Here is a 27239-nt window from a genome sequence, read left to right on the forward strand (position 1 = left end):
GAGTAGTTTTTTTTTTTTCATTTAATTGTCCTTTAAAAAAAAGCTTTTTATTTTCAAAATATATGCAAAGATAGTTTTCAACATTTATCCTTGCAAAACCTTGTGTTCCAAATTTCTTCCCTCCCTTCCCCTGCCCCCTCCCTTAGACAGCAAATTATCCTATATGTGTTAAATATGTGCAATTCTTCTATACATATTTTCATAATTATCATACTGCACAAAAAAAAATCATACCAAAAAGGAAAAAAATAAGAAAGAAAACAAAAAACAAGTGAACAACATAAAAAGTGAAAATATTATGTTGTAATCCACATTCACTTCCTATAGTTCTCTTTCTGGATGCAGATGGCTCTCTCCATCACAAGTCTATTGGAACTGGCCTGAATCACCTCACTGTTGAAAAGAGATACATCCATCAGAATTGAGGATTGCATAATCTTTTTATTACTGTGCACAATGTTCTTTTGGTTCTACTCACTTCACTTAGCATCAGTTCATATAAGTCTCTCCAGGCCTTTCTGAAATCATGCTGCTGGTCATTTCTTATAGAACAATAATATTCCATAACATTCATATACCATAACTTATTCAGCCATTCTCCAACCAATGGGTTTCCACTTAGTTTCCAGTTCTTTGCCACTACAAAAGGGCTGCTATAAGTATTTTTGCACATATGGCTCCTTTTCCCTTTTTTATGATCTCTTTGGGATACAGCCCTTGTAATGACACTGCTGGATCAAAGAGTATGCGCATTTTGGATATAATTTCATTTTACTCACCAGAATAGTTGGATCAGTTCACAACTTTATGGGTAATTTTAACATGGGATTTGGTTTCCCCAAATATCCTTGGCTTCTTTTAGGCCTTTCTACTCTCCTATCCTCCTCTTTGTATGTGAACCCTGAAACTAGGCTGGAGTGCAAATGTATGAGTTTCAGGAGATCTGACATTTCACTTTGGTTTGAGTGGATTTACCGTGGAGCAAACTGATTTAACTCTTTGTTTCCCCTTCTTTAAACTGAGTGATGAACAGTGGTCCTGTTTATCTTCTGGATTGTGGTGAGAATGATAAGAGATGATAGATTTTAGAAATGTTAAATAAAAATTTTTATAAAGTACAAGTATACTTTTAATTGCCCAGATATGTCTGATATAATGTCATTATAACTGTTCAAGTAACAATCAAGTATATCACTATATATATTTAGGAATCTACTTATGAAGTAGAAGCACCATCTTTTGAAGCTTATTTGAAACTATGACAAATCAGCCAATTGCTCAAGTTATCTGGCCTCTAAATGGGAGCTGAATTGTTTCTGTTTATGAATCCCAGCTATGGAAACATGTTGGCTTGTGTGAATGAGCCTTGGATCTGGGTGTCTCACCCCTGTCCATGAAGTTCAATCAGGAAACTTATCTGGCCCCAAAACATATAACATTCATTCATTCATCTAAACACCTATCCATTCATTTATTCTATAAAAAATTTATTCCCTAGCTCCAGGTACAGAAGCTAATGAGTTCCTTAGTTTTGAGGAATCCTACTCTGGAAGCTACATAGCTTATATATGAGCCATATATGTGGAAGATGCCTGGCCTATATAATCATATTGAGCCTGGGAATTTCACTCATTCATTTATTTATTCATTCTTTCTTTCGACAAATGTTATCTAACTCCAGATGTAGGAGCAGATAAAGCTGAATATATGTCTGGAAAACATCTAGCCTGTAAGCATGAGTCTCATTCATTCATTTACTCATTCTTCAGGTGTAGGAGCAGGTCTGGCGGTTGTGTATGAGTCCTAATCTGTGATCTATTTAATTTTTGGTTGTGATCATCGGTTGAAGATTTTTGACATGTATACAAGTTTCATTCATGCATGCATTCATATACATTCAGTGATACGTATTATCCAGCTGCAAATCTAGATAATCAATTGATATGTTTCAATAAATTCCAGTCTTTAAGCTATCCCAGCTGTGTGCATGATCTATGATCTGAGAGTAAGTTGTGTGACCTATGTGCATGACATTCATTCAATCATTCAATCAATGAACATCCAACTTCCAAGTCAAGCAACTGATCAGGTGCTTCTTCAAGGAAATGCCTTCTGGGAGCTGTCCAGCCTTTAAGCATTATCCCAGGTCAGGGAATTGTTGGACTATGTGTATAAGCCCAGGCTTGGGTACTCTCTGCTCTGTGAGCATAAGTCTCATTCATTTCCTCATTCATTTGTTCAACATACATGTGTTATTCAACTCGTTATCAGGACAATTCTTAAGCTATGTCTGAGAGTTTTCTAATCTTTATAAATGACTCTCTCACTCTCTGAGCTATTGACATATTAGAGCAAAATGGAATTTAGTAAGAGGAGGTATGGTGTATTTTTTTTTAAATGATGGGAACTGACAGTATTAAGGAGCCAACTGAGTATAGTATTAAGCAACTGAGCTCAGAATTAAGCAGTGTCCAGTCAGGGGATGTTAATCCTATCACAGTGTTCCATAGTTAGGTCACACTTGGAGTAACATGTTCAAGCCTGGGTAAGAAATTTTAAGGACACTGATAAACTGGAGAATTCCACTAATGGGTAACCATTTAGTGAGGAGAGTAGAGGCTATGAGATTCAAGCATCAATTTGAGTACCACCATCACTTGAAGGATTAAAGATTAGAGATGACCTTCTTGTACTTGAAGAGCTGACATATGAAAAAGGGACTCAACATATCCTGCTTGGTTCCAGAGAAAAGAAGTAGGAATGATGAGTAAAAGTGGCAAAGGGGCAAATTTAGGTTTTGATGTAACGATGAGCACTGCCCAAGAGTGGGGCTGCCTCAAGAGGCAGCAGGTCAGATGTTCAGGGTGGCTCATTTTCAAACAAAGACTGGATGATTCCTCTTCAGGGATGTTGTATAGGAGATTCTAGGTCAGCTATGCTTATGGCAACTGAGGTCCTTTTTCTGAGATTCCATGATTCAATTCAGCAAACATTTAAGGGCTTTCTATGAACAAGACTCCCTCCAATCAGGAAATTCTTTCACATCTATCAAAATTCCTTCTACTACCAAGGATGTATTTTCTGTGGTCCCCAGCCCTGTGTTTGTCTGTTGCTAAGCATACAGAAACAAAACAAAACTTCTACAATTAGGAAAGTGTTTTGTAGACTTTAATAACATCATAGAAATGTTACTCTGGTGACTTTTACACTAATTCCTCTGGCAATGCCCAACGGGATTCTGGGAACCTGTGTTGAGGAGTCCTAGTTTTGTAAGAAGTCTCAAAATGGAGCATCAGGACATCTGTGTTTGTATCCAGGCTCTGAATGTGGTCTAACTGTGTGATCCCAGGGAAGGTATTTCACCTTTTTCCTGTAGTTTCCTCACTTACAAAATCAAGATAATAATGGAGATAATGCTTGCAGTGCCTAAGACACGGAGTTCTTACAAGAATCAAAGGAGATGATGTATGAGAAGGGCAAGCACTAAGAAAATGAAGGCTATTTATTCAATAAGCTAATCAGATCATGTGCTTCAATGAACCCCAGTCTATTGGGCCAATTATTACATGAGCTATCTGGTCCTGGGAGCTTTCCAGCCTGCACGCATGAATCTCAGCTCTGGAAGCTGCCCCCATTGTCTGAGTGAACTGTGGCTTCTGTCTAAGTAAATCCTGGGAGCTATTCCAAATATGGGTGTGTATATGTGATGAACTCTGATCACTCCCCAACTTTGGGAGCCCTGAGATCTCTGTAGATGAAACTGCTGCTCCCTGGGATATCACGAGGAACATGGGTTGACCTTGATATTCCTCAGTTTCAATGACAGCTTTACCATCTCCCACTGAGGGACAGGCTTTGTCTTGGTGTCACACCTGGGAATATTTCTCTTAGGCAGGGCGTCTAGATCAATAAGTTCATTGATCTTGCTCATGTGACCAGGATTGGCCAGGCTGTTATTATGGCTCTGCCTTAGTACATTTTGTGCTCTAGCTTAAAAAAATCAAGTTCTATCCTGCCTAACTTTGTTAATTGGCTCTGTGAAAACACATTAGGTGAAATGCCATCATAGGGGGCAGCTGATTCCCATCGAAACCATTTTGCAAATGGGCCATCAGTCCAAGAGCATTACTGTAGGGTTTCTTCGCTTTACAGGAAGACATGTTATGTTAAAAATCTCATTGTGAAATGATATTGGCAGGGCACTCTGATGAGGGAGCATACCAGTAGTCTGAAATGGGTGATTCTGATTTGAATGACTGCATTTCATAGCTCTTGCTTGTGAGGTAATCTCTTTCCTTTTTCCACCATTAGTATAGGTCCTCAGTAGCAGTTAGCCCCCCATCAGCCATGGTGGGTGCTATATATTCATTGCTCCTGGGAGCTGCCAGGTCTCAGCTGTACCCATCCCCCAGTCACAATTCCCCCATCTTGTCACTGTGGCAACTGCTTGCTTTATCCTTAATCAGCACCACTAACCCTTCAGCCTCTGGGAGCTTTATCATTATCCAAACCTAAGCATGGGTCTTTCTACTTTATTTACATCAGTATTTGTTATCCTCTGTCAAAACCTAATTAGAAAGGTAAATTGGAAGTTCTGCAACCTTTCCAAAAGGTATTTCATATTTTAAAATTACAACATAAATGATCTTTCAGTTAGATATGGATTATTAAGATGTTTGCATTCTACCAATTACCACCAATGTTGTAAATACAAGAAAATTCCCTGGAATGTTGGGACCCAGGAATGGTGCTTGGAGAAATGTAACATAGAGGACTTCGGACTCTGTAAAAGCAAGAAATGTATACTCACCTGAAGCCTAGAAAATGTTAGAGATTGATGACTTAAGAGACAGAGATCAATTCTCTCATTTTACCATGGGGACACTGAGTTCTTAAAGTCATTGCGTAGGACCTATTTTTGTTATTGCTAATCATTAGATTTGATTCAGTTAAATTCTTTGTGGCCTCATCAGTTTTACTTAACAATACTATGCCTTTCCCCTCATCTGGCCCAAAGTTGCTACCTTCATAATAATCTCATCTCCAAACATTTTCCTCCAACTCACTGGAATTTAAAGACCTTGAATCTTTTCCTTCCAAATGTCCTCTTGAGAGTATCTTTGCATCTCAAGACAACATATGGATTTGTGGTAAAAAGACTTTTATGTGAGTCTGGACAAGTATTTCCTGGGTCAAAATCTTGAGCAACTGATTTTTCTTGCTTGTGTCTGAACTGCCTCATCTACAAAATGTGGATAAGTAGATAACCACTGGAATCTCCTCAGAATCAAAATCTACTATCTAGAAGCAAAATATAACCTATTACTCAAAAAGGTCTGCTGATATACTCTTCAATCTTTCTATAAATAACACTGAATGAAGTCTTATTAGCCCAGGAAGTCTAGATGAAAGATTCTAAATGTTAGTTGAATGAATGGATGAATAAATGAAGCATGGAATCTGAAAATTGAAAGAGATCATAGAAGCAATGTCTGGTACAAGTCCTTATTCCAATGCTAAGAGCTGCTTTGTGGCTTCCTTAATGTGGTCATCCATACCCTTCTTTAACGTTTCTAGTGATTCTGATGATCAGCTCACCATCTGAAACATCTAGCCCACTGCAAAGAGTTCTGACTATTAGAAATCAATTTCCCTTCTCTTTCTACCCCAAATCCTGATTTGTCTACTTTATACTGAGAACATGAAGATCTTTTTCCAGTCACATAGGAAAAGTGATTTCCCCGGCCATCAATGTTTCCCATCCTTGTTAGAGCTGGGTTGAGATTTAGTTAATGAAGAAGTCACTGAGCAGGAAGGAGCAAGAGTCAAGATCAAGACTGTGACCTCAGCCAGAAGGGGAAGCCTAGGGAAAAGAAAATAGGAAACCAGTAGTTACTCCAAATATCGCCGTCTTTCCTTAAACCCTCTCACTCAGCTGATGATTCTTCTCTCCATTTACTTAGCAAACATTGACTAGTTACTGTGTGCAGATCAGAGTTCTTGGTTCTGAGAGAGTTTTAAAGTGTAGATAAGATGTGGGCCCTGCCTTCATGAAGCCTACAGTAAAATGTGGTTATATATGTATGTGGAAGGAGGAGATTGCCAACAGAGATAACTACACTATACCACAATACAGGAAAAGTTTCAGAGAGATACCAACAAAACCCTAGATGAGGTATAAGAGAGATGATGAAAAGCTTCCTAGTGGAGGTGCCATTCAAATTGAGTTTCAAAGGGTGAGTAGCAATTCAACAAGTAAAGAGGAAGCAAGAAGAATTCCAGGCATAAAGAATATAGATTTTTTTAAAAGATCGAGAGAGGAGGGTGGGACATGGAGGAGTTAGGTGGCCATGGAGTGGATTTGGCTAGAGCATTTGGAGATGTATGATAGGGAATAGTGCTGAACAGATGGAAAAGGACAGAGTATGGAGGGGTTTGAAAGTCAGCAAAGGAGTTTTCACTTATTAGTAAGTAGGATAACACTAAAAAGAAGAATCACATCAGATCAGGAGACAATCAGATCTGTGTGTGAGGAAGTTTATTCTAGAAATGGTATGATGGATAAATTAGAGAGGGAGAAAGCAGAGGTAGAAATACCCAATATAGAAATAAAGTGGTAGACACAGGGACCTTGTCTAAGGTTTAAAGTCAAAAGCTTGAGGGGTTAGTCCTGACAACTACTTCCCAGGGTCAGGATCTGGGATCAGATAATAGTTTTTCTTGTTAGGTATGAGCTGCCTCATCTGCAAAATATGGGATAAGTAGATGACCTCTGAGATCCCCTCAAGATCTCAAGTTATTCTTGTTCTGGAAGCAAAAAAAAAAAATGCACAAAGAATCTTTTCAAGAGAGGAGTCAATTAATTTGAAATTTGGAAATTTCAAATTTGAAGAATCAATGAATCAAAAAAATTATTTTTTAAGCTCTCAGTATATTCCAGGTACTGTTAGCTACTGGAGATGTAAATAAAGAAGTGAGACAGTGATTACCCCAGTGAGCTTGTTCTCTGCTAGTGGAATACAACATGTTTACAAAATATGAAACACATACAAAGGGATTTTGAGGGGTGGGACAATAACAACTGAGAAAGTCAGGAAAGGTCTCAAAGGAATAGACTTGAAATAAAGTGAGAATCAATCAGGCAGGGAGTACGTGGGTGGTAGAATGTCCTAAATCAGGGAAATGGGAAATAAAGAGGCTTTCATGGGACCAGTATGGAAACCAGTTTCTAATCTGACTGGGTCTAAGGAGTGTATTATACAATCAACCCAGAAAGATTTGAACTGTCATTTAGACTAGAGGGGTTTATACTTGATCCTAAAGGCAATAGGGAGCCACTGCGGCTTCTTCAGCAGAGAGCTGGTATTATCAGACTGGTACTTTAAGAATAGTCCTTTAGCAGCTGCCTGAAGGATGAACTGGAGAGGGAATATTATGGATATAGGGAGACTAATTTGGGAGCTATTGTAATAAAACAGAGGAGATGTCTGAGGTTCTGAATGATGGAGACTGTGAAGAGGAAGAATAGACAAGATGTTTGCCACTGATTGATTATGTAAGGAGAGAAAGTGAAGAGGTGCAGGTGACTCAGATTTACAATTGGTTGAGTGGAAGGATGGTGATATAGTCAACAGAATTAGGAAGTTAAGAGAAGTGGGTTAAGGGGAAAGATGAATTTTGTTTTGGATATATTGAATTATGTCCAAAAGGCAACTGAAGGTGTTAGATTCAGGAGAAAGAGATGAAATTGGGATGTGTAAATTTGGAAGTTGTCTGCATAGAGATCAAATCCAGAGGTGATTAGCTTACAACTGTTGAGATCAATAAGGGAGAGATTGTAGAATGAGAAAGGTTGAATGGACCCTTGGCTGGAATGCCAGGCCCCACACACAAGAAGCAGGATGTCATAAGTCCATCAGGGAAGGCTGAAATAGATTAGCCAGACATGTAGGGAAAGAATCCCAACAAAATAATTTCACAAAATCCTTGGAAAGTTAAATGATATGGGATAAGAAAGAAGGAAGGGTTCTTGTCAAGCTTATCAAGAGATAAAAGTGCTTCCACCAAGAGGAATAGTAAGGTTAGAAGGAGAAGTAGAACAACAGGAATGCTGTGATGCAGACCATGTTCTGTTGTGGGCACCATGTTTTAGAAAAGATGGGAAGTATTGGATAGAAGTGGAGAACCAGAGTGATTAGCTTTAAGTCTAAGTACAGGAGGGTTACCTGAACACATGGGAAATGCTCATCTTGAAGGAGGGACCCTGAGGAAAGAATTGATATTTCTCTTCCAAGTATTCCAAAGACTTTCCTTGCAATAATGTGACACTGAATCATTTTAAGGCTCTGTTCTCAGTGAGAGATTGGTTTATGCCATCTTACTTGGTTAATTAGGAATGGAAAAGCAGGTTTGTATATCACTCACTTGAATTCTTCTCCCAAACTTCAAATCTAAATGTAGAATCTAAGCACCTGAGACAAGCATCTGTCTTCCTCTCCTCCCAATCCAGCTTCTTCTTATTGACTATTTCTCTCTCTCTCTCTCTCTCTCTCTCTCTCTCTCTCTCTCTCTCTCTCTCTCTCTCTCTCTCTCTCTCTCTCTCTCTCTCTCTCTCTCTCTCTCTGTTTCTCTCTTTTTGTTTGTCTATATATCTTTCTCTCTATCTCTCTATGTGTGACTATTTGTGTATCTGTCTCTGGTTCTCTCTCTCTCTTCTCTCTCTCTCTTCTCTCTCTGTATATATTTCTCTCTGTCTCTCTCTGTGTCTATTTGTGTCTCTGTCTCTGTTTCTTTCTCTTCCATTTTTCTTCTCTCCCTCTCTCATCTTTCAATCCCTAATATCTTTCTAGTGCTCCAGTTCTGCATTTTCAGTTGTTTACTCAACATCTCTTCCTGGATGCTCCAAAGATAGAGAACTCAAAATCTAAGCTTTATTATCTTCTCCTAAATTTGACCTTTCTTTCTGTTTTTTTTCTATTAATGCTACAATCAGGCTTAAAGCTGCAGTAATTTCTGGCTGAACCATGAGCCCCACACCCCATCCACTCAGTTGCCTTCATATATTTGGTTAGTCCACAGTCATTTATTAAATGTCTACTATGTGCCAGAAATTGTATACAAAAAGATAAAAGAAATGGTCCTCATTCTCAGGGAGCTCACAGTTTAATGGGGAGAGACAACACACAAACAACTAGATACAAACAAGATATGTGCAGGATAAATTGGGAATAATCTCAAAGGGAAGACACTAAGATTAAAGAGGAATGGAAAAGGCTTCTTGCAGAATGAAGGCACTTAGCTGAGATTTAAAGGAAACTAAGAGGTAGAAATGAGAACTAGGGGACAGGTCAGTCAAAATATTTAGAATCAGGAGCTTGTTATGTTTTAAGGAACAGCAAGGAGGGCCAGTTCCTTAGATCACAGAGCATATGGGAGTAAAGCATAGAAAGGGAGGATTTATGGAGGGCTTTAATAGCCAGAGGATTTTCTATTTGATCCTGGAGGCAGTAAGGATCCACAGTCTTTATCATTTTAAAAAGTGACACTATCAAATATGTGCTTTAGGAATATTAACTTGAAAGCAGAATGCATTGGGATAGGGAGAGACTTGTGCCAGAAAGACCAATCAGCACCTATTGGAATAGTCCTCTGTAGTGATGAAGGCCTGAACCAGGATGGTACCAGGGTCAGAAAGGAGAAGGGGGCATATGTGAGAGATTTTGTGAAGGTTAAAATCAACAGACCTTGGCAATTGATTTCATATGAGAGGTGAGAAAGATTAACAAGTTGAGGAGGATGCCTAGCTTTCAACCTGAGGGTGCCCTCAACAGCAATAGGGAATTTAGGAATAGAAGAGGGTTCAGGGGAAAGAATAAGTTTTGCCTTGGGCACATAGAGTTTGATATGTCCTTTTTGATATGTGCAATTAGAAATGAGAGACTGGAAGCTGGGGCTGGACAAATAGATCCTAAAATAATCTTCAAAGAAATTTTTGAATTGATGGCAGCTAATGAGATAACTGAGTAAAACAGTGTTGAGGGAGAAGAGGATCTGGGACAGACAGTACTGGGAGATATTCATGTTTAATAGACATACAAAACCTTGATGAAGATCCACAATAGAAATTGAGAAATAGATAGGAAGAGAACCAGGAGAGAGAATTGTTTAAAGACCCAGAAAGAAGAGAATACCAAAGTGATGAAGGTGATGAACAGTATCAAAGTCTTCAGAGTGGTCAAGAAGGTGAAATATTAGTGGGGAACTATTAGAATTTAAATTTGATAACTTGAGAAAGCCCAGTTTCAATTGAATGATATAACTACAGAGAGTTGAATGAAGAGAATGGAAAAAAAAAAGGAAGCCAAAGCACCAATTGATCTTCTCAAGTAGTTTAGCCAAAAGTTGGAGGAGATATTTAAATAGATACATAATTGGTATGAACAAATCAATGAAAGTTGTTGAGGCTGGGAGAAGCCTAGACATATTTCTAGGTAGTAGGGAAACCGACTATAGACAGAGAAAGGCTGAAGATTAGTGAGGGGATAGGCTGATAGAGGGGATAACTTTCTGGAGAATATATCTCACACCCATCCTTTTTTTTCACTCCTAACATATGGTAAAGATGGAGAAGGTATTGGTTTCAAATTCTGGTTAAACTATTTACTACTTAAATAACCTGGGTAAATTTCTCAGCTGCTCTGGACCAACTTCTGAGAAATGAGAAGTTTATATCACTCGATCTCTAGGGTCTCTTCCAGCTCCGAATTTAAAAAACCCGTACATCATATGGGTTCTCATTATCCTCTACTTTATCTGTTTTGATAGTATCCTAACTGATTTCCCTCCATTCTCTCCCCATCACCTATCTATCCCTAACCCATCCCTACCCTATTAATTCTCCTAAAAAGTGTCAAGAATGTTATTCCCCTCTTCAAAGCACTTTAGTGTTTCCCCATTGACTACTAAAGAAAGCTCAGACTCCTTATCCTGTCATTCAAAGTCCTCTTAAATTTGACCCCAATGCATTTTTCCCAGCTTTATCACATACTATTCCCTTAACTATCCTCCACATTCTACCCAAATTGGGCTACTCAGCATCCTCCCTCCCAGATTTTTGCTCCAGTTTTTTGTTGTTTCATTTGACTGAACTATCTTCCTCAGGGTCAGCCTGTTAAAATCATGCTCCACTCATATGTCACCCTTTCTGAGAAGTTTTCCATAATTCTTTAGCCAAGAATGTTGTTTCATTCTTGATTTTGTCTGTCTCTCCCTCCTACTCCTTATATATAAAGACACTCACTACCAGAACTCTGGGGAGTGCTGCATCCAGGAGGCGATGTCATGTTTACTATCCTGAGAATAATAAAATTCCATTCCAGGCTGGGATACTTCAAACTCCTTAGTCCCTTAGGGATCATAGGTCCACGCTATATTCAGGTATTTCTTCCTAATTTCCTCCTTTCCTAACAAAACAAGGAAAAACTTTTACTATCTTGGTTAAATTCAAATCCATCACTGTCTACTCTCTTTTCAATTTACCAGCCTGAAGTCCTATTTCAATTTTAAGCAATAAGAATTATTATATTATAATTATAATTATAAGAATCATTCTCAAATTTTGGTCTCAAGTCTAAAGAATATTACTAGTAAATATCTGAGGCCAGATTTGAATTCAGGAGATGAGTCTTCCTGACTCCAGGCCTGGCATTCTATCAATTTTAACCCCTAATTGTCTCATTAAGGACCTCAAAGAACTTTTATTTATTTGAGTTATGGCAATATTTACTGTATTGGAGATTAAAACATTTTTCCATTATTATGAAAATGGTTTTGACCTTGATGACTGCCTGAAAGGGTCTCCGATATCCCCAGGATCCCATTTTGAGAACTGCTGATTTACAGGAAGATGTAACTTGTGAGTAATGCAAAAAGTGGGAGAGATCTTAGGAAGGCACATAATCTCATTGCTACAGGGTTGGCCAGCTTTAAGCTTGCTGATTGAATCTATTTTCCACAGTCTGAGGTTGAAGGTCAGAGAGTCACTACCTTCAGGCAGGAGAACAACAGCCCTTCCTGATTTATGATTTCTCCCATCAAATACCTGTCTAGGAAAAAATAAACCTTCTTTCCAGAATCCTCTGGGCTGAGCTGGCTCAGCCAGTACTCAGCCTCCTGAGTAAAACTGTTTAACTACTTGCTTAGTCCAACTAATTCCTCAGCCCAAATGTGAGCCCTTTTCAACTGCTTGCACATAGCAACTTTCATCTCAACCCAGCTTAACCATTTAGCCTGTTTCCTCAATATAACTCTAGCCAGTCCAAATGTTTGCCCAGCCAACTATCTACTGAGCCTGTTTTCTCAGCCTACTCGTGTGCTAGTTCATCTGCTTGCTCAGTCTATCATCGCCTCCTTAGCCCATCTACCTTCACAGATTGCCTCTTCATCCCAACCATCTCCCCCAGTCTGCTACCTCTTCTTTAGCTTAGTGGTTTAAAATTTCATGTGATTCTATTCATAGCCAAATAGAAAGTCTGACTTCTGGTGACCTTGCCTAAAGTGGGTATATTTTCACTTTAATATTTATTGGCTCTCTTCTTCTCTCAAAGGACTTCTTCACCATTGGGTAGACCCATTGCAACTTCTGTATGTCTCCTCTCCCATATCATTTTCCACATATTGCTTACAACCATAGTTGCTCATCTGACAGACAAAATAATCTGCTCCCTACCACCTACCCAGAAAACATGAAGACACTATTTCTTTTCCTGTGACATGGTGCTTATCCCTGGAACGATGTATATATGTGTCCTTCACACATTACAGAATTGCGGATTCTCAGAGCCAGGGGCCCCTGAAGTTGTGTCACCCATTTCACTCCTAAGCTGGAAACTTTCCTGTGAATCTGAGGTTCCAGCACAATTCCCCAAAGGTACTAACTTATCAGGTGTTAGTTGAATGAATGAATTGGCCAGCACCCTATAAACAACAGGATAGGCTCAAAAGTAAGATCAACTAGGACCTAATACAAAAAAAAATCACAATATCCTTGTTTGTCCTTTGTTCTTGAAGAGGTCCGTGGCATCTGGGCGGCGACACCATGACACACAGGTGAATTAGATTTAAGTGAGGGAGGGCTGTGCAAGGTTATCTGCCTCACTTTCCTTTCAGAGCCACCTGGGTCCAGTGACCAGATAGAGATTAGGATGACTGGAGATGGCCCTGGATGAAATGGGAGATCTTGGGCTTTTTAAGCTAAAATCTTCAACCCATTCAGTGATTAAGACTAGAAGGAAATTGAGGTAAATAAATCTCCTCTTTCACCTAGGCCAAAAAATCTAAACAAATAGAATCCCAGAGCCAGCAGACTCCTCAGAGCTTCATCATCTCCTTTCATCACCACCATCTGATATAAAATTCCCTCTGCAACATTCCCAAGAAAAATCATGGACATAACCACAAAATAACAGAACCTCAGGGCCCATCTAGCCCAATTCATACTTGTACATAAGTATAAGCCTTTGAAATACAAGGAATACAAGGGGAATTCACTACCTTCTACAGCAACCCATACTATTCTTGAAACAGCTCTAATGATCAACGATTGCTTGTTTGTTTTTCTGTACATGAAGTATAAATCTAGCTCTTAGCACTTCTCTCCCCTCCTTGTTTAGTTCCATCCTGTGGTAAGACCAAGGAAGGTTAATGTTCTATATTCTGTATTCTATAGCATTCAGACCATGAGCCACCTGGGGGAAGGAGGCTCAGGAACCTGTGGCTGTAGAAGAAAACGCAAAACACTTGTCACCATCTGTTTTTGATGGTCCCTATTCATGGACTCATGTATGGCTACTGAGGAGCCAGTCCCAAGGAACTGGTCCAGATTCATTGGGCTGTACACAAGCAGAGAAGAGAAGGGAACATCAGGCCCTGCAGTCTGGAAGCAGGAATCACCAATTAGATCAGAAGATACAACATGAGGTCACTTTAAATCGGATAGATAAATTCATATATTATTTTGCTCAGATATGGATTCATATTTTCTTTTCCCTAACAAGTAGTGAGTGATATGAGTAAAGTTTTAGTTGCTTAGTAGCAGGTGTTATATCAACTCTGGGGGTGACATGGAGCTGGAAACAGAATGTATCCTCAATGCTGTGAGTTTGAAGGACCAGAGCTCATTTATGCAGGAAACAACTTTTCCTTCAAATAATCAGTCAATAAGCATTTATAGACACCTACCAAGCACTCAGCCCTGGGTTTGACACTATGGGGACACCAGTGTTCAAGACCTTCCCATTTTCAGTGCTTATCTCTAAAGTTCTTTTTGGTGCTGGCATCCCATGATTCTACCATTCTAAAACTTGATCTTTGCCTAAAAGGAACAGGAGCCTGGTTTGAGGATACAAGACTTAAACATGCATGAAGTAGCAGGAAAATGGTTATATAATAAGCAAATTCTGATGTCCAAGAAGGGATCAGATGTGAGCCAGATCAGTCAGAAAAGTCCATCCTGTATTAGGAACCTTCATAGGCAGTCCCTAATACTTTATATTTTATGTTCTTCTGGAAGCTCCCCATTCAGTGATCTGTTCAAGAGATTATGCACAGTCTTCCACCATACAAATGGTTGAATGGAACTGGGATTGTGGTGGACCTTCAAGGAAGTTTCAATTAGATTGCATGGTCACTAAGGAGCCACCATGGGTCTTAATTAAGAGAGTGGTATGATGATGTCCATAGAGTCAGATCTCAAAGAATAAGTAGGATTTGGAGAAGCTAGTAGAGAAGGAAATGTCAGGGAAATGGCCAAAACAAAGACACAGAGGTAAGAAGAGGTCTGTTTTGTTTGCAAAATAATGTTTTGCCTCCAGGAAATGAGTAAAATATATTTGTAGCACTGAGCTGCAATGGATCTGATCAGAGTATAGTATAAGTGGGAGAGTCATTCATTCATATTTATATCTGTTGTCATGACTTACAGATTTACTGAATTCCCATATTGATGATTCCATCTTATATTTTTGTCCAAATTGAGATTGGAGTCAGGAAACTTGGGTCAGGAAACCTAGACACTCACTTAAAATCTGTAAGTGTATTGGCAAATCACTTAACCTCTGAATTACTTCATTTGCAAAATGAAAATAATAATATGACCTGCCTCACAAGATTTTTGTGAGGATCAAATAAGATAATAAATGTAAAGTGCTTTGCACACCTAAAAGCACTATATAAATATGAATGAATATTATTTCATTTGTTTTTCTTTCCCATCTGGCATTGGAGACTTGGTGGCATTCAGTATACTCAGAGGTGATCCATCAATTCTTTTACTTCTTTGATTTCCCACTAGCCCACATATGCAGCCTCTAATACAGGTGACAATATTTTTATGTCCTTCTGGAAGCTCCCCATCCAGTGGTCTGTTCAAGAGGTTATGCACAGTCTTCCTCCCACTGTGCAAATGGTTGATTGGAGCTGGATTGTGGTTGGCCTTGAGGGAAGTTTAAATTATATTGTATGGTCATTAGGGAGTCACCATGTGTTCTCGAGTAAGAGAGTAGTATGAGGAAATAGAATACTTTAGGAAAATCAGTTTGTCAATGGTGTGTGAGATGTATGAGATGATGGTAAGGGAGAAAAATAAGGATAATAACTGACAGTAACATAACACTTTACAAAGAATCGTTCTTCTATTTCTTCCCCATAACCACCTGGTAAGGTAGTTAATATACATTTTATTATAGGGAAATTGTCATTCACAGAGGTCAGTTGATCCTTACGGTCAGACAGCTCAAGGGTGTTGGATCTGGAGCTTGAATCCAGCTGGTCTTCTCCCGGAGCTCTTCAACTAGTGTGTCCTGTAATTAAGAGGCCATTGTGATCATTTTGATGTAAAATCAGAAGAGCCCATGATCAGCTAAATGGGGCTAAACATCCTATATGACACTGCAAAGGAAAAGGTGACAGAGCTCAGTGACAAATGAAGTGTATGGGGATAGAGGAGAAGGGGGAATTAAGGAAGACCCTTCCTTGTCTTAGCTTTAGAGATACCAGGTAAAACTGCTGTTGAGTGTTTGCTGTTTGAGTTCCTTTGAAGAAGATGAAGCCAGTCCCAGCATGAATCCTAGCCACCCTTTCCCAAACTTATTCCCCACCGCAGTCCAGGAAGCACCATTGGAGGATCAGCTATTGAGCATGTAGCCCATGTGAACATGTCCCTTGTTTGAAAGATGCTAATCTCAATAACACATACCCAATACTCTTTTACGATGATGATGTTCAGTATTTCCAGTGCTTCAAGAAGGGAGCTCAACCAGGATTTATGGCCCACTTTTGGCAGCTCTTTTTTCATGAACATTATGGGGTTTAAGTGTCTCCATCCTAGGTTCCTGGGAGCTCATAGAGTAGTGCACTAGTGGTTTGATTTAATCCCCTTTTTAATATCTTTGTTACAATGTTCTTTCCAATTCAACTCCCCAGTCACATTAAAAAAATACTTCTTCCTCTGGGTAAGCCTTTTCTTATTAAACAGATTCAAATGAAAAGTTTTAAAGATAATTTGAACAAAAAGAATCACTTTGACTCCCAGCTGAAGCTCCATTTATTGCTGTACTTATTTCATACCATTTTTTTCATCTCTTTCCTTAACTCAGGGCATTCCTGACTGGTTGCCTCTTCCAGCCTCTGGGCCATATTTGGGCCCCTGGGTCTTTCTTGCTTCTACTATGCATTTCCCTTGCCCAGTATTTCCTCTCTACCCTCTCTGGACCATGGCATAAAGCCACAGAGGGGAATAGAGCTGAGAATCATTGAATTTAAAGTCTGATGGCTGGAGAACAAATTCTGTCTTATTCTCTGTGACAATTTGGGAAAGTCATTTACCAAATTTCTCTGATCCTCAATTCTTTCATATGGAAAATGAGAGGTTGGACTAAATTACTTCTCAGGTCCCTAGAGTCTATTGTCTTAGTGGGTTCATCTATTTTAAAGCGACCTTTTCCACTGTGGCATTCTATGAAAGGTCTGCCCCCTCCCTTCTAGAAGAAAGATTTGGGAGAAGTTATGCTTTTTCTCATCACAGTGATATCACTTCCTTCCTTTAGAAGACAATTTATCTTCATGAAGTGAGTCATCAGAAACTGAGCAATAGGTTAACATAAAGACCAGTTCCAGATGGGATTTTCTCCCTGCTGCCATCAGAAATAACCATCTTGGAGCCCTCTCCTGAGCTAAGAGTGCCAAATGACTTGTTTAGAACTCTGCCTGAAAAGATTTTCCTGAACATCACCCACACTAACCAGAGAGCAACAAGATCAGTCACTCCTCTCTCCATAATCATGTCCATCCTTTGAATTATTGCCACACCAAGAGTACTTGCTTAAAATTCCCTTGCCAAGAATAAAGCTCAAAGGCTCATAGACTTTACCTTAAAAAGGGATTATTGATATCGTTTGCTGTACTTTTTCTTTTTTCCATTTTACAGTTAAAAAACTGAGGCCTAGAATGCAAAATATGTTTAATACTGAACTGATCATAACTTTCTTTCACATGAACCAGTTTTTTTCAAGGGTCCTGTTTCCTTCAGAAAAACTCAGCATTCAAATCCAGAGTCACAGAGCTACAAACTCAAACATATGGGAAAGCAACTGTGAGATCCTTCTAACCGGTCACTGACATCTTTGCTTTATACCCAGGTCTAAATGTGCCTAGATTTTAGAAAAGTATCTAATAGAACCTCTCCTGCTATTATTTAGAAACTAGAGATAGATAAAAGTTACATCATAATACAAGTAGATAGATTTGGAAATGGACAAAAGGCTGTATCCAAAGACTAGCCACTGATAGTTTAATATTAATTTGAGAGGCAGTTTCTATTTGAGAACCTAGGCAATTTCTGCTTGGTCCTGTATGGTTTTATGCTTATCCTTGACTTGAATAAAGGTATGGGGTGCCCTGCTTATCCAAATGGCAGATGACACAAAACTGGGGCCAACAGCTCATTCACTAGGTGGTAGAATCAGGATTCTAAATAATCTCAACAGACTGGAACATTAGACTCAATATAATAGGATAAAATTGAATAGGAATAAATATACATTTTTGTACAGGATTAAAAAATCAACTTCATCAATATAATATGGTAGATGTGTAGTTAGACTAAAATCTATGATCTAAAACAGAATCTGGTAAGTCTTAGTAGAATACAAGTGTCACATGATACATAGTGTGATTTGACTAAGAAAGCTGACTCAAATTTAAGTTGTATTGAGAAGTATAATGACCAGGGTTAGGGATGTAGTGGTACTACTGTGCTCACCATGTTCAGACTACATCTTGAATCTGGAATAATGACTTTAATTCTGAGTGACACATGTTAATGAGGAAGAACATCGCTAAAATGAACTATCTAGAAGAAGGTAACCATTTTGGAGAAGGACCTGGAGATGGATCATGATGTATATGTTACAGACTGAAGGAACAGAATGTTCAGCATGGAGAAGAAAAGACTTGGGAGGAGATAATAATTGTCTTTGACTATTTGAAGAACTATCATTTTGAAGGATACTAGAATTTACTTTTTTGACTTCAGAGATTGAGACTAGAAGCAATGAGACTAGAAGAATTCTTTGCAAAAGTTGCAAAGAATAAAATCTCAATAAAATCTAATTGTATAATTAAAATCTCCTCTAAGTGGAATGCACTTTCCTTTGAAGGTAGTGAGTCCCCCTGACTGGAAGTCTCAATGTAGGGATTGAGTGATCTCTTATTGGGTGTGATATAGAGGTCATTCTTGTTCAGCTAAGGATTGGAAGTTTCTTCCAATCCTAAGATTCTGTCACATGGAAAAAAAAAAAATATATATATATATATATATATATATACAAGGATTGTGTGAAATTTCTGTGAAATGCAAACAGCTTTTGTGAAATCAAAATATCGCTCACAGTCCAATGCAAAGGACACTGGCGTCAGAAGATTTGAGTCCTATCTACATCATTTATCTTTTTTATGATTATTGTCAAGTGACTTCTTTTCTCAGGGTCTCAGTTTCCTCTTCTGTAAAAGAAAGAAGATAACCTAGAATGTTTTTTAAAAGACCCTTCCAAGCCTAAATATTTTGTGCCCATTTCTAGCTCATAAGACTCAATAGTTCATCCTTGTTTGTGTTCCGGCTTCTCCCCTTTCTCCTCCTCCATTTTCATCGCTGTATTCATCACCACTACCACCATAATTATCACCAGCATCATCACTATTCCTTCTATTACTACTACTACCACGATCATCATCATTTCTACCTTATATTCAAACAGAAAAATGAAAACCCCTTTGACCTCACAGTACAACTGCAGTCTCAGTGGAACTGTGAGACTTAGCCATGGAAATAGGAGAATATTAACAATATATTTGCAGCAGACTTGAAATGCCTCTGCTGGATAGAAATATTTATTTTGATGTCCTCTTCTAACACTAACTATTTTCTGTCTGCTTTTTTTTTTCGCTTTGGCTTCAGATGGATAGCAGTTTTCATCTTTCTTCTATGTTATACAGTACATTGAACTGCTGTTTGGGAAATGAACAGCATACTATCTTAGTCATTATTCTGGAGGGGGATGCCAACTAGTCAATATCTTTTATTTTTACATTGTCCTTTATGTCATGGATCCAGGAATAATGCACAATGTCTGAGCAAATAGCTGACACTGGACAGCTATCCTTTCTGGAAATGGGTGAAGCTACTGAGGAGACAAAAAGGAGACTCAAGGAAGCCACCTCACTAATTCTGATTCACTCTTGTTCTCGCAGACAGGGAGTTTGGTTTAGCTTCTTTGAATGATTCATTATTTCTCTCTTTGACAGCCTTTGAATTTTTGCTAACTCAAAAAAAAAATCATGGATAATGGAAAAGGTTGCAGAAGACTTGGAATAGGCAAGGTGGTTATGATTTAGAACAAGCAGAGGAAGGGTGGATTCTGGAAAGAATGGACAAATAATCTTGATACTCAACTCCAAAAAAATTCTAGAATGGATTCCTAAATAGGAGGATTATGAATATTTATAAAAGAATCGACTCAGTGGGCCATAGCAAAATAACTTCATTCTTTTCATTTGGGGGGGAAGTACTAGTAAAACAGGGAAATTACATAGAATTCAATTTTATCTAAGCATTGCTTATATACTTGTAAACAACAGAGAAGCAAAATGGGTTTATTGATAATATGATTACATGGATTATTGAATGATTATACTTGGAAATAGTGGATAAATGTATCCTTTTCAACCATAAGAGAAGTCTCTATTAGTGAGATTTGTGGAGCTGGCATAAGGATCATAGGAGCATAGAATTAGAGTTAGAAGATACCCTAGATAGCATTTGGTTCAATCCTTTCATTTTAAAGGTGAAGCAACCAAAGTCTAGGAAGGTCATTCAACTTTTAAAAGGTCAGAGTCAGGACTTGAACCTTAAAGCTCCTTCCAAGACTCTCTTCAATATTTTCTTGTTTAGTATTACTGTTCATGTTCAATATGTGTATATGTGTATATACATATTCATGAGTCTTAAACATAGAAGTTAAACAAATCAACAGCAACAAAACCCAACCATACAAACTCAGGAGATATGGCTTGAAATGGATAGTTCATATTTTTGAAGGTTGAATCAAGCTCCTAAATGATTTGGATTGACTGAAAAATAGGTAAAAACTAACAAGATGCAATTGAATAGAAGTAAATGTAAATCTCTGGATTTAGGTGGAAAACCATCAGTTGTGCAAATAAAAACTAGGGGAAACATGGCTTTATAGATAATCATGTGAAAAACTACTTGGAGCAGAGGAAGGAAATAGTGATTATAAGCCCAACATAAACCAAAGAGATGGTGTAGCTGCTAAAACAAAAACAAAAGTAAGACCCTAATGTGATCTTAGACTATGTTAATAGAAGATTCCAGTTCAGATCAAACTGTTTGGGAGAGGTGGAGAGGGAGCATTCCTACCTCAAATCATATCCAAAATACTCTCTGGAAACTATCCCTGGTAAGTGTGGAAGATTGTACAGGTGTCAGCTGGTGAAGGTGACACAGACAGCAGTTTAGTAAGGATGGACTATAGGCCATGAAATTCTGGATGTGAAAATTAGGCTACTTACTATGTCCTGAATCCCCCTGAAAGCATACATCTTTGCTTTGCCTTTTTGTCTCTGGTTTCTGATCAGCTACACTGACCCAGTGTCCATCCCACCCCCATGCCCTGTGTTCCACTGTAATAACTTCTTGCCTAGATTCCTGATTCTAGTTATTGCTCTTCCATTTTAAATTTCTCAAACCAGATCTATGGCTTTATTCTTCTCAGGCCCTTCCAGTTCTGGACAGACATCCTGACATGATATTGTTCTAAATAAAGATCACCTTTCTACCTGATTGGCCAGTGTCCTGCAAACCCTCTCATGATTGCATGCTCACATCTCTTATTTTACTGGTCTGCAACATAGTATATTCATTTGGATATCACATATTGCAAAGGACAATGATAAACTATAATTCCTCCTAATGAAAACAGTCAGGATAGTGAGGGTACTCAAAACCATCTTATATGAGTAAAGAACTGGGAATATTTGCCTCGAAGGGAAAAAAAGATGGGGGTAGGGGAGACAATAGCTGTCTCCAAGCATTTGAAGGCTGTCATGTGGAAGAAAGACCAGCCTTTTTCAGTGCAGATGCAGAAGGGCAGAACTAGGACGAATTGGTGGTAGTTATAGGAAGGCAGATTCCAAGTCTATAGGAGAATGAATTGCCTTAAAATTAATTAGAGATGTCCCAAAATAGGATGACTTGCCTCAGGAGGTAGTGAGTTCCTCACGAAGTCTAAAAATGGAGCCTCTTAAGAGTGCTGCTTTAGAGAGTATAGCTATCCCTTCCACATCAGGACTTGCCCCACCACTTAATTTAAAAAATTAAATGGGAATTTTGGGAGCCTTTTGCAAAAGCCACAAATGATGAGGGCAGGCCAGCAGATGACACAGAAAAGTTTAGAAACTCACAAATGCATAAAATATATGTATAGTATTGTATAATATCAACAAATATTATGTTTATATACTATAATCATGAAGGTAGGGCCAAAAAATTTCTAGATTGTGGAGACACTGTACCCTTAATCCCTACAACGTGGAAGGGATAACTATATATTCTTTAAAGAAATGTGCTAAACTACTTTTGAGCCTACAAGATTCTGTGGCCTTCTCTTTAACAGCCAAAACAGTCCTAGTTCTCAAAAAGATTTAACTATATAGTGGTAGAAACTTGGGCAAACCAATATTTTGAGGAATCCAGAACAAGGTTCCCTCTCCTTGAAAGAAGCACTTAATAAATATTTGTTGAACAGAATTGAATTGAGTGAACTGATTCAAGTTCAATTCCAAACTCCATACAGATTTCATGGAGTGCTTGACAGGCTCTTTCCTAGGACAGTCCCTGAGATCCTCCTGGTAATGAAGAGAAAATAGAAGGCAGATGGAAATATTTGAATTTTCAATGTCCATCAGCTCTATGACCATGATTTCAAGCCCTAGATTATCATGTTAAACAGTATCTTTCCACAGCTTCCTTCTCAGGGACATCAGATCTTTGATTTAGAGTTGGAATAGATCTCAAAAATCATCTAGTCTTAAAAATTTTACATGTAAGTAAGCTAAGACCCAAGGAGGTTACCCAAGGTTACTTCAATGATATGTATCAGAGGTTTATTGTTTAAGCTTGCATCCAGCACTGAGTCTTTCAAGTGCCTCTTATGTCTTTGTGCACTATGTTTTTTTGTTTGTTTTTGGAAGCAATTGGGATTAAGTGACTTGCCTAGTCACACAGTCAGCAAGTGTCTAAGGTCAAATTTGTATTCAGGTGTTCCCTATTCCAGAGTCAATGCTCTACCCACTGAACCAACTCATTTCCCCTTCATAATTGCTTTTTATTATTATTATTATTATCCCTAAGAACCTACTTCACAGTAGGATTCTGCTCTAATATTACAGACTGGACAGTGACATCCCCCAGAGACAGGATAGTGAATTCATTGCTACCACTGAAAGGGATGATGTTCAGCACTTGAGTTCAGAACCTGCCTCTCACTATCTCTTTGAGAAGGAAGAGAGACTAGCTTGACCAATAGTAGAAGGAAGAATCTGCTGATCCCAGACTTCCTATGAAAGCAGCTACTAGAGACCTTCTTTGTACCTATTCAAACCCAACCCCGAAACACTGGGAGCTGGAAACCTTAAGCGAAGCACCATCCTTTCTGATGGAAGAGTGATTTGTCGATTTTACTGGCACAGTGAGCCCCTGGTAGCCAGCTCCTCCTACAAAGCAGAGAACAATCTCTTGGCAACCTAGTTTATGCCGGTAGCATGAGAGGTAAAGTGAGTTGCCCAGTCTCTCTCAGCCAGTATGCGTCAGCACAGGAGGTGAATCCAGATCTTTTCGACATACTCTTCCTTTCTTTAAATCTTTTTCCAATGCAAAGAATCCATTGTAAAGCAACTAGATGATCAGCAATGTACCTTGTGGGTTGAACGCCCATCAAATAATGGGATGAATGTCTATGTGTGTACATGCATGCTTGAGTGGAGTACTTTGGAGGGTTGTACCCTCATGTCCATCTTAGCTAAGCTGAGTGAGTTATAGATTTGGAATGGAAAGAGATCTCAGAGGGAAGGAAGTTCAATTCTCATTCTAGATATGAAGAAACCCTGAGAAGTCAAATGACCTACCCATTATAACATAGTAGTAAGTGATAAAGCTGTCTGACCTCAGTAAGTGTTTTGTCTTCTTGGACCCTCAGTTTCCTCCTCAAAATTCATTTAGTAAAACCCACTACCCATTTCACAGAATTCTAATCACCAGGAAATCACTTTTTATTCTGAAAAAATATGTTATTATTATTATTATTCTCTTATGTAATTCTCACGGGGAAGTGGGTGGGATATAATAGCTCCATTTTATAGTGGGAAACAAAAGCTTAGATGAAGGGAAGTGACTTCTCTAAGGTGATAAGAAATTAGGGGCAGAGGCAGGACTGGGGTCCCAGCTTCCTGCTCCCCATCCAGCTCAGGCTCAGGTGTATTCAGAGTCTCACAGGTAAGCTTATGTGGGATGGGAATTCTCTTAACACTCTCCTCTCAAGGACAAAATGGATTTTGGATGGTTTGTTTGGTTGTTTGTGTTTGCTTCCAAATCGCTCATTTCCCAGCCAGCATTGGAATCTCTCCATAGCTGCCTCTGGACGAATGGCCCATAAACTCATCTTTCTCTATCCCCACACAGAGCTTTGGAGCAGAGTTGCAGCAAGGATGAGATCTCCCTCCTGGTGGAGCAGGAGTACTTGAACCTCACGAAAGAAAACTTGAGCCTGGCCAGAGACAGCCCTGGGGAGCTGGACACAGCAGGTGACACCCCTGAGCTGAGCAGGCCGGCCACTCCGCCTTTCCCTCCGCATGCCCTGGCCCAGGCTGGCAGCCTCCCCTCAGCCCTCGCCTTTGGGGGGGACCAATTGCTGGGCCAAAAAAAGGCTGTGGGGCAGGCCATCCAGCCCATGCTCAGTGGGCCGGGGGACAAGGAGCTGCCTGGCCGCTCTGACTGTGACTCAGTCAAGTCCACAGTCACAGGGATCCTGCGCTCCGCCAAGGGCAAAGGCACCAAGGGTGGGGAGGAGGGCATTGCCAGTCTTGCAGCCTCCAATTCAGAAATCAGCAAGCTCCTGGCCCAGTTCCCCCTGAAGCACATTGAGTCATCCAAGGCCCCCGACAACAAAATGGTGCTGGAGGAGACTAGGGTGATCAAGGACTTCCTTCAGAATAGCATGTTCAGTGGCCCGGGCCCCAAAGAGCCATCAGGGCCTGCACCCCTGCTTCCTCTGCCACCGCCACCACTGCCAGCACTGCCAGAGAAGGCCTCCGAGCTCCCTGGGCAGAAGAGACAGCTCCCAGTGTTTGCCAAGATCTGCTCCAAACCGGAGGCCGACCCCTCAGTGGAGGGGCTCCTTGCAATGGGTGAGAGATGATAGATGAGTAGAAAGATGCTTGGGTGGGGAAGGGTTTGGAAGGGTATCCTAGGGGAGGATGGTGGACTGAGGCAGTGAGTGACTAACTTTTTGGTTCTAGTAGATCCACAGGTATCTCAAAAAATTGTCTAGTCAACAAGTAATTTTTTTTCATTTAATAACATTCTATTTTTTCAAATTACATGTAAAGATAGCTTTGAACATTCATTTTTGCAAGATTTTGAGTTCCAAATTTTTCTTCATCTTTTTCCTCCCTTTCTCTAAGACAGCAAGCAATCTGATAGAGGTTATACATATACAATCATTTTAAACACATTTCCATATTAGTCAGCAACAAGCATTTATTAAGTACTTATTTATGAGTTGGGCACTAAGCTAAACATTGAAGATACAGAAGCAAAATATAGCACAGAGTGGGAGAATACTGGATTTGAAGTCAGGGTTCTGAGAGTTCAAATCCAGCTCTGACATTTACCTGTGTAATCTTGCACAATACTAATAATCATTATGTAGGTAATAATTTATGTGTCAATTTAAGATCCACGGAGTACTTTTTTGAATTAACTCATTTTATTCTCACACCAACTTTTCATTTTATAGATGAAGAAACTGAGAGTGAGAAACAATGGGAGACTTAGTGTCACGCAATTAAGCGATCATTCTGGGGCAGGATTAGACTTCAGGTGTTCCTTACTCCCAGTCCAACTTCACACACACATTGTCACCTGAATGTCTCTAGCACAAGTGACAGACTCTTTCGATCTCAGATTCTTCATTTATAAAATGGGAGAGTTGGATTAGATGGCCTCTGAGTCCTATGCAACTTTAAATCTGCGATCCTATGATCTAATGAATCTGCCATAGGAAGATTTGGGAAAAGTGTCATTATCAACCAAAAGCTGATGGAAAGGAAAAATTTAAGTTTTGCCTTTGGAGTCTTCAGATCTTCTCCATTAGGGTTGGGATCGACATGGTCTGGTCTCAAGACAGGAGATGGATGAGATGATTTCTTTGGATCCTATCCAGTCTATTGAGATACAAGAATGTTCTCAGTATTGCTGCCAGGGACCTTTGACAATAGAAACATTCATGTAAAATGCAGGTCCATCCATGTCTTTCTCCTGCTCTAGAAGTTCCTGTGGCTCCCTATTTCCTCCAGTTAAAGACACTCTTCTTTGTCATTTAAAGCTCTTCATAGTCTGGCTCCAACATTTCCTTCCAGGTAGTAGTATATACACTTGGTCGGTTGGTTGTTATCCTTTGTGCTCAGAGAGGAACGAAATTACATCATTATGTTAGGGTCAAGGTACATTATGTCTGATTGTGACCAATAAACCAGTATGAGCTCAGAAGACTCTCCTAAGGGTAGAGCACCCCATGCTCCCATCAAACAAGCATACCAGGTACATGTCCTGTACCTGGCATTCCACCTCCTGCTCTTGTGTGTTTTCACACTTTGTCCTTCCTCCTCACTTTGATTCTTGGGGTCCTAGATCATTTGAAGGTTCATTTCAAGTTCCCCTTTACTGTAAGTAACCTTCATGGTTCCCCAAATTGTTAGTGTCCCCTCCAAAAATTAATTATTGATTTACTTGTGTGTACATATCACTTTCCCAAATAGAATGTAAACCCCTTGAAGGTAGAAACCGTATTCCTTATATTCTTTGCATCCCCAGGGCTTACAAGACTACCTGGAACATGGAAAAAAATTAAGTGAATGTTTGTTAAATGTTTACCCAAATCTAATCCAATATAGCACTTGGTTATGGCAGTCTTTTGTAAGCTTCATATTTCTGGGTAGTTTTTCCTTTATTTTTCTGCCATCCCTAGGAACCGGAGAAAATAAAGATAGTAGAAGCAAATTGTCTAGCCCATTCAATAGAAAGGCCTAAAGTCTTTCAATGTCCTATTTTGAGGAAACATTTTGAAGGAGAGTTGTCTGCTTTGTGAAAAAGAAGTAAATCCTAGTCTTCCAAGATTTTGGTTCAAATCAGAAGGGTTTACTGACATTTCAACTGAGGGGCTCTTTGCTAGGATTAGGTGACTCTGGAAGTTGAGGGAAACCAACACCAGAAGATGGTACTTCTGAGATCCAAGTGGGGAGGAAGATATGCTGCTCATTTCTAGGGAGAAGACCCACCCTCATATTTTCCACTGATCAGCATCCTGATAGCTTTCTTTTAAAGCAAGTGG

General features: G+C 39.3%; 1 protein-coding gene across 4 annotated transcripts in view; it reads left to right on the top strand.

Annotated features, from left to right (window-relative positions):
* C3H1orf94 (chromosome 3 C1orf94 homolog) overlaps positions 1-27239 on the top strand; it is a 65845-nt gene that overhangs the window by 2306 nt on the left and 36300 nt on the right. For all 4 annotated transcript variants that reach the window (XM_051987633.1, XM_051987631.1, XM_051987632.1 and 1 more), the window contains one exon: positions 24311-25035. In XM_051987633.1, the coding sequence (XP_051843593.1) occupies positions 24311-25035 (725 nt within the window). The remainder of the gene's footprint in view (positions 1-24310; positions 25036-27239) is intronic.

Source organism: Antechinus flavipes, chromosome 3 (assembly GCF_016432865.1).
Source record: "Antechinus flavipes isolate AdamAnt ecotype Samford, QLD, Australia chromosome 3, AdamAnt_v2, whole genome shotgun sequence".
Lineage (NCBI taxonomy): Eukaryota > Metazoa > Chordata > Mammalia > Dasyuromorphia > Dasyuridae > Antechinus > Antechinus flavipes.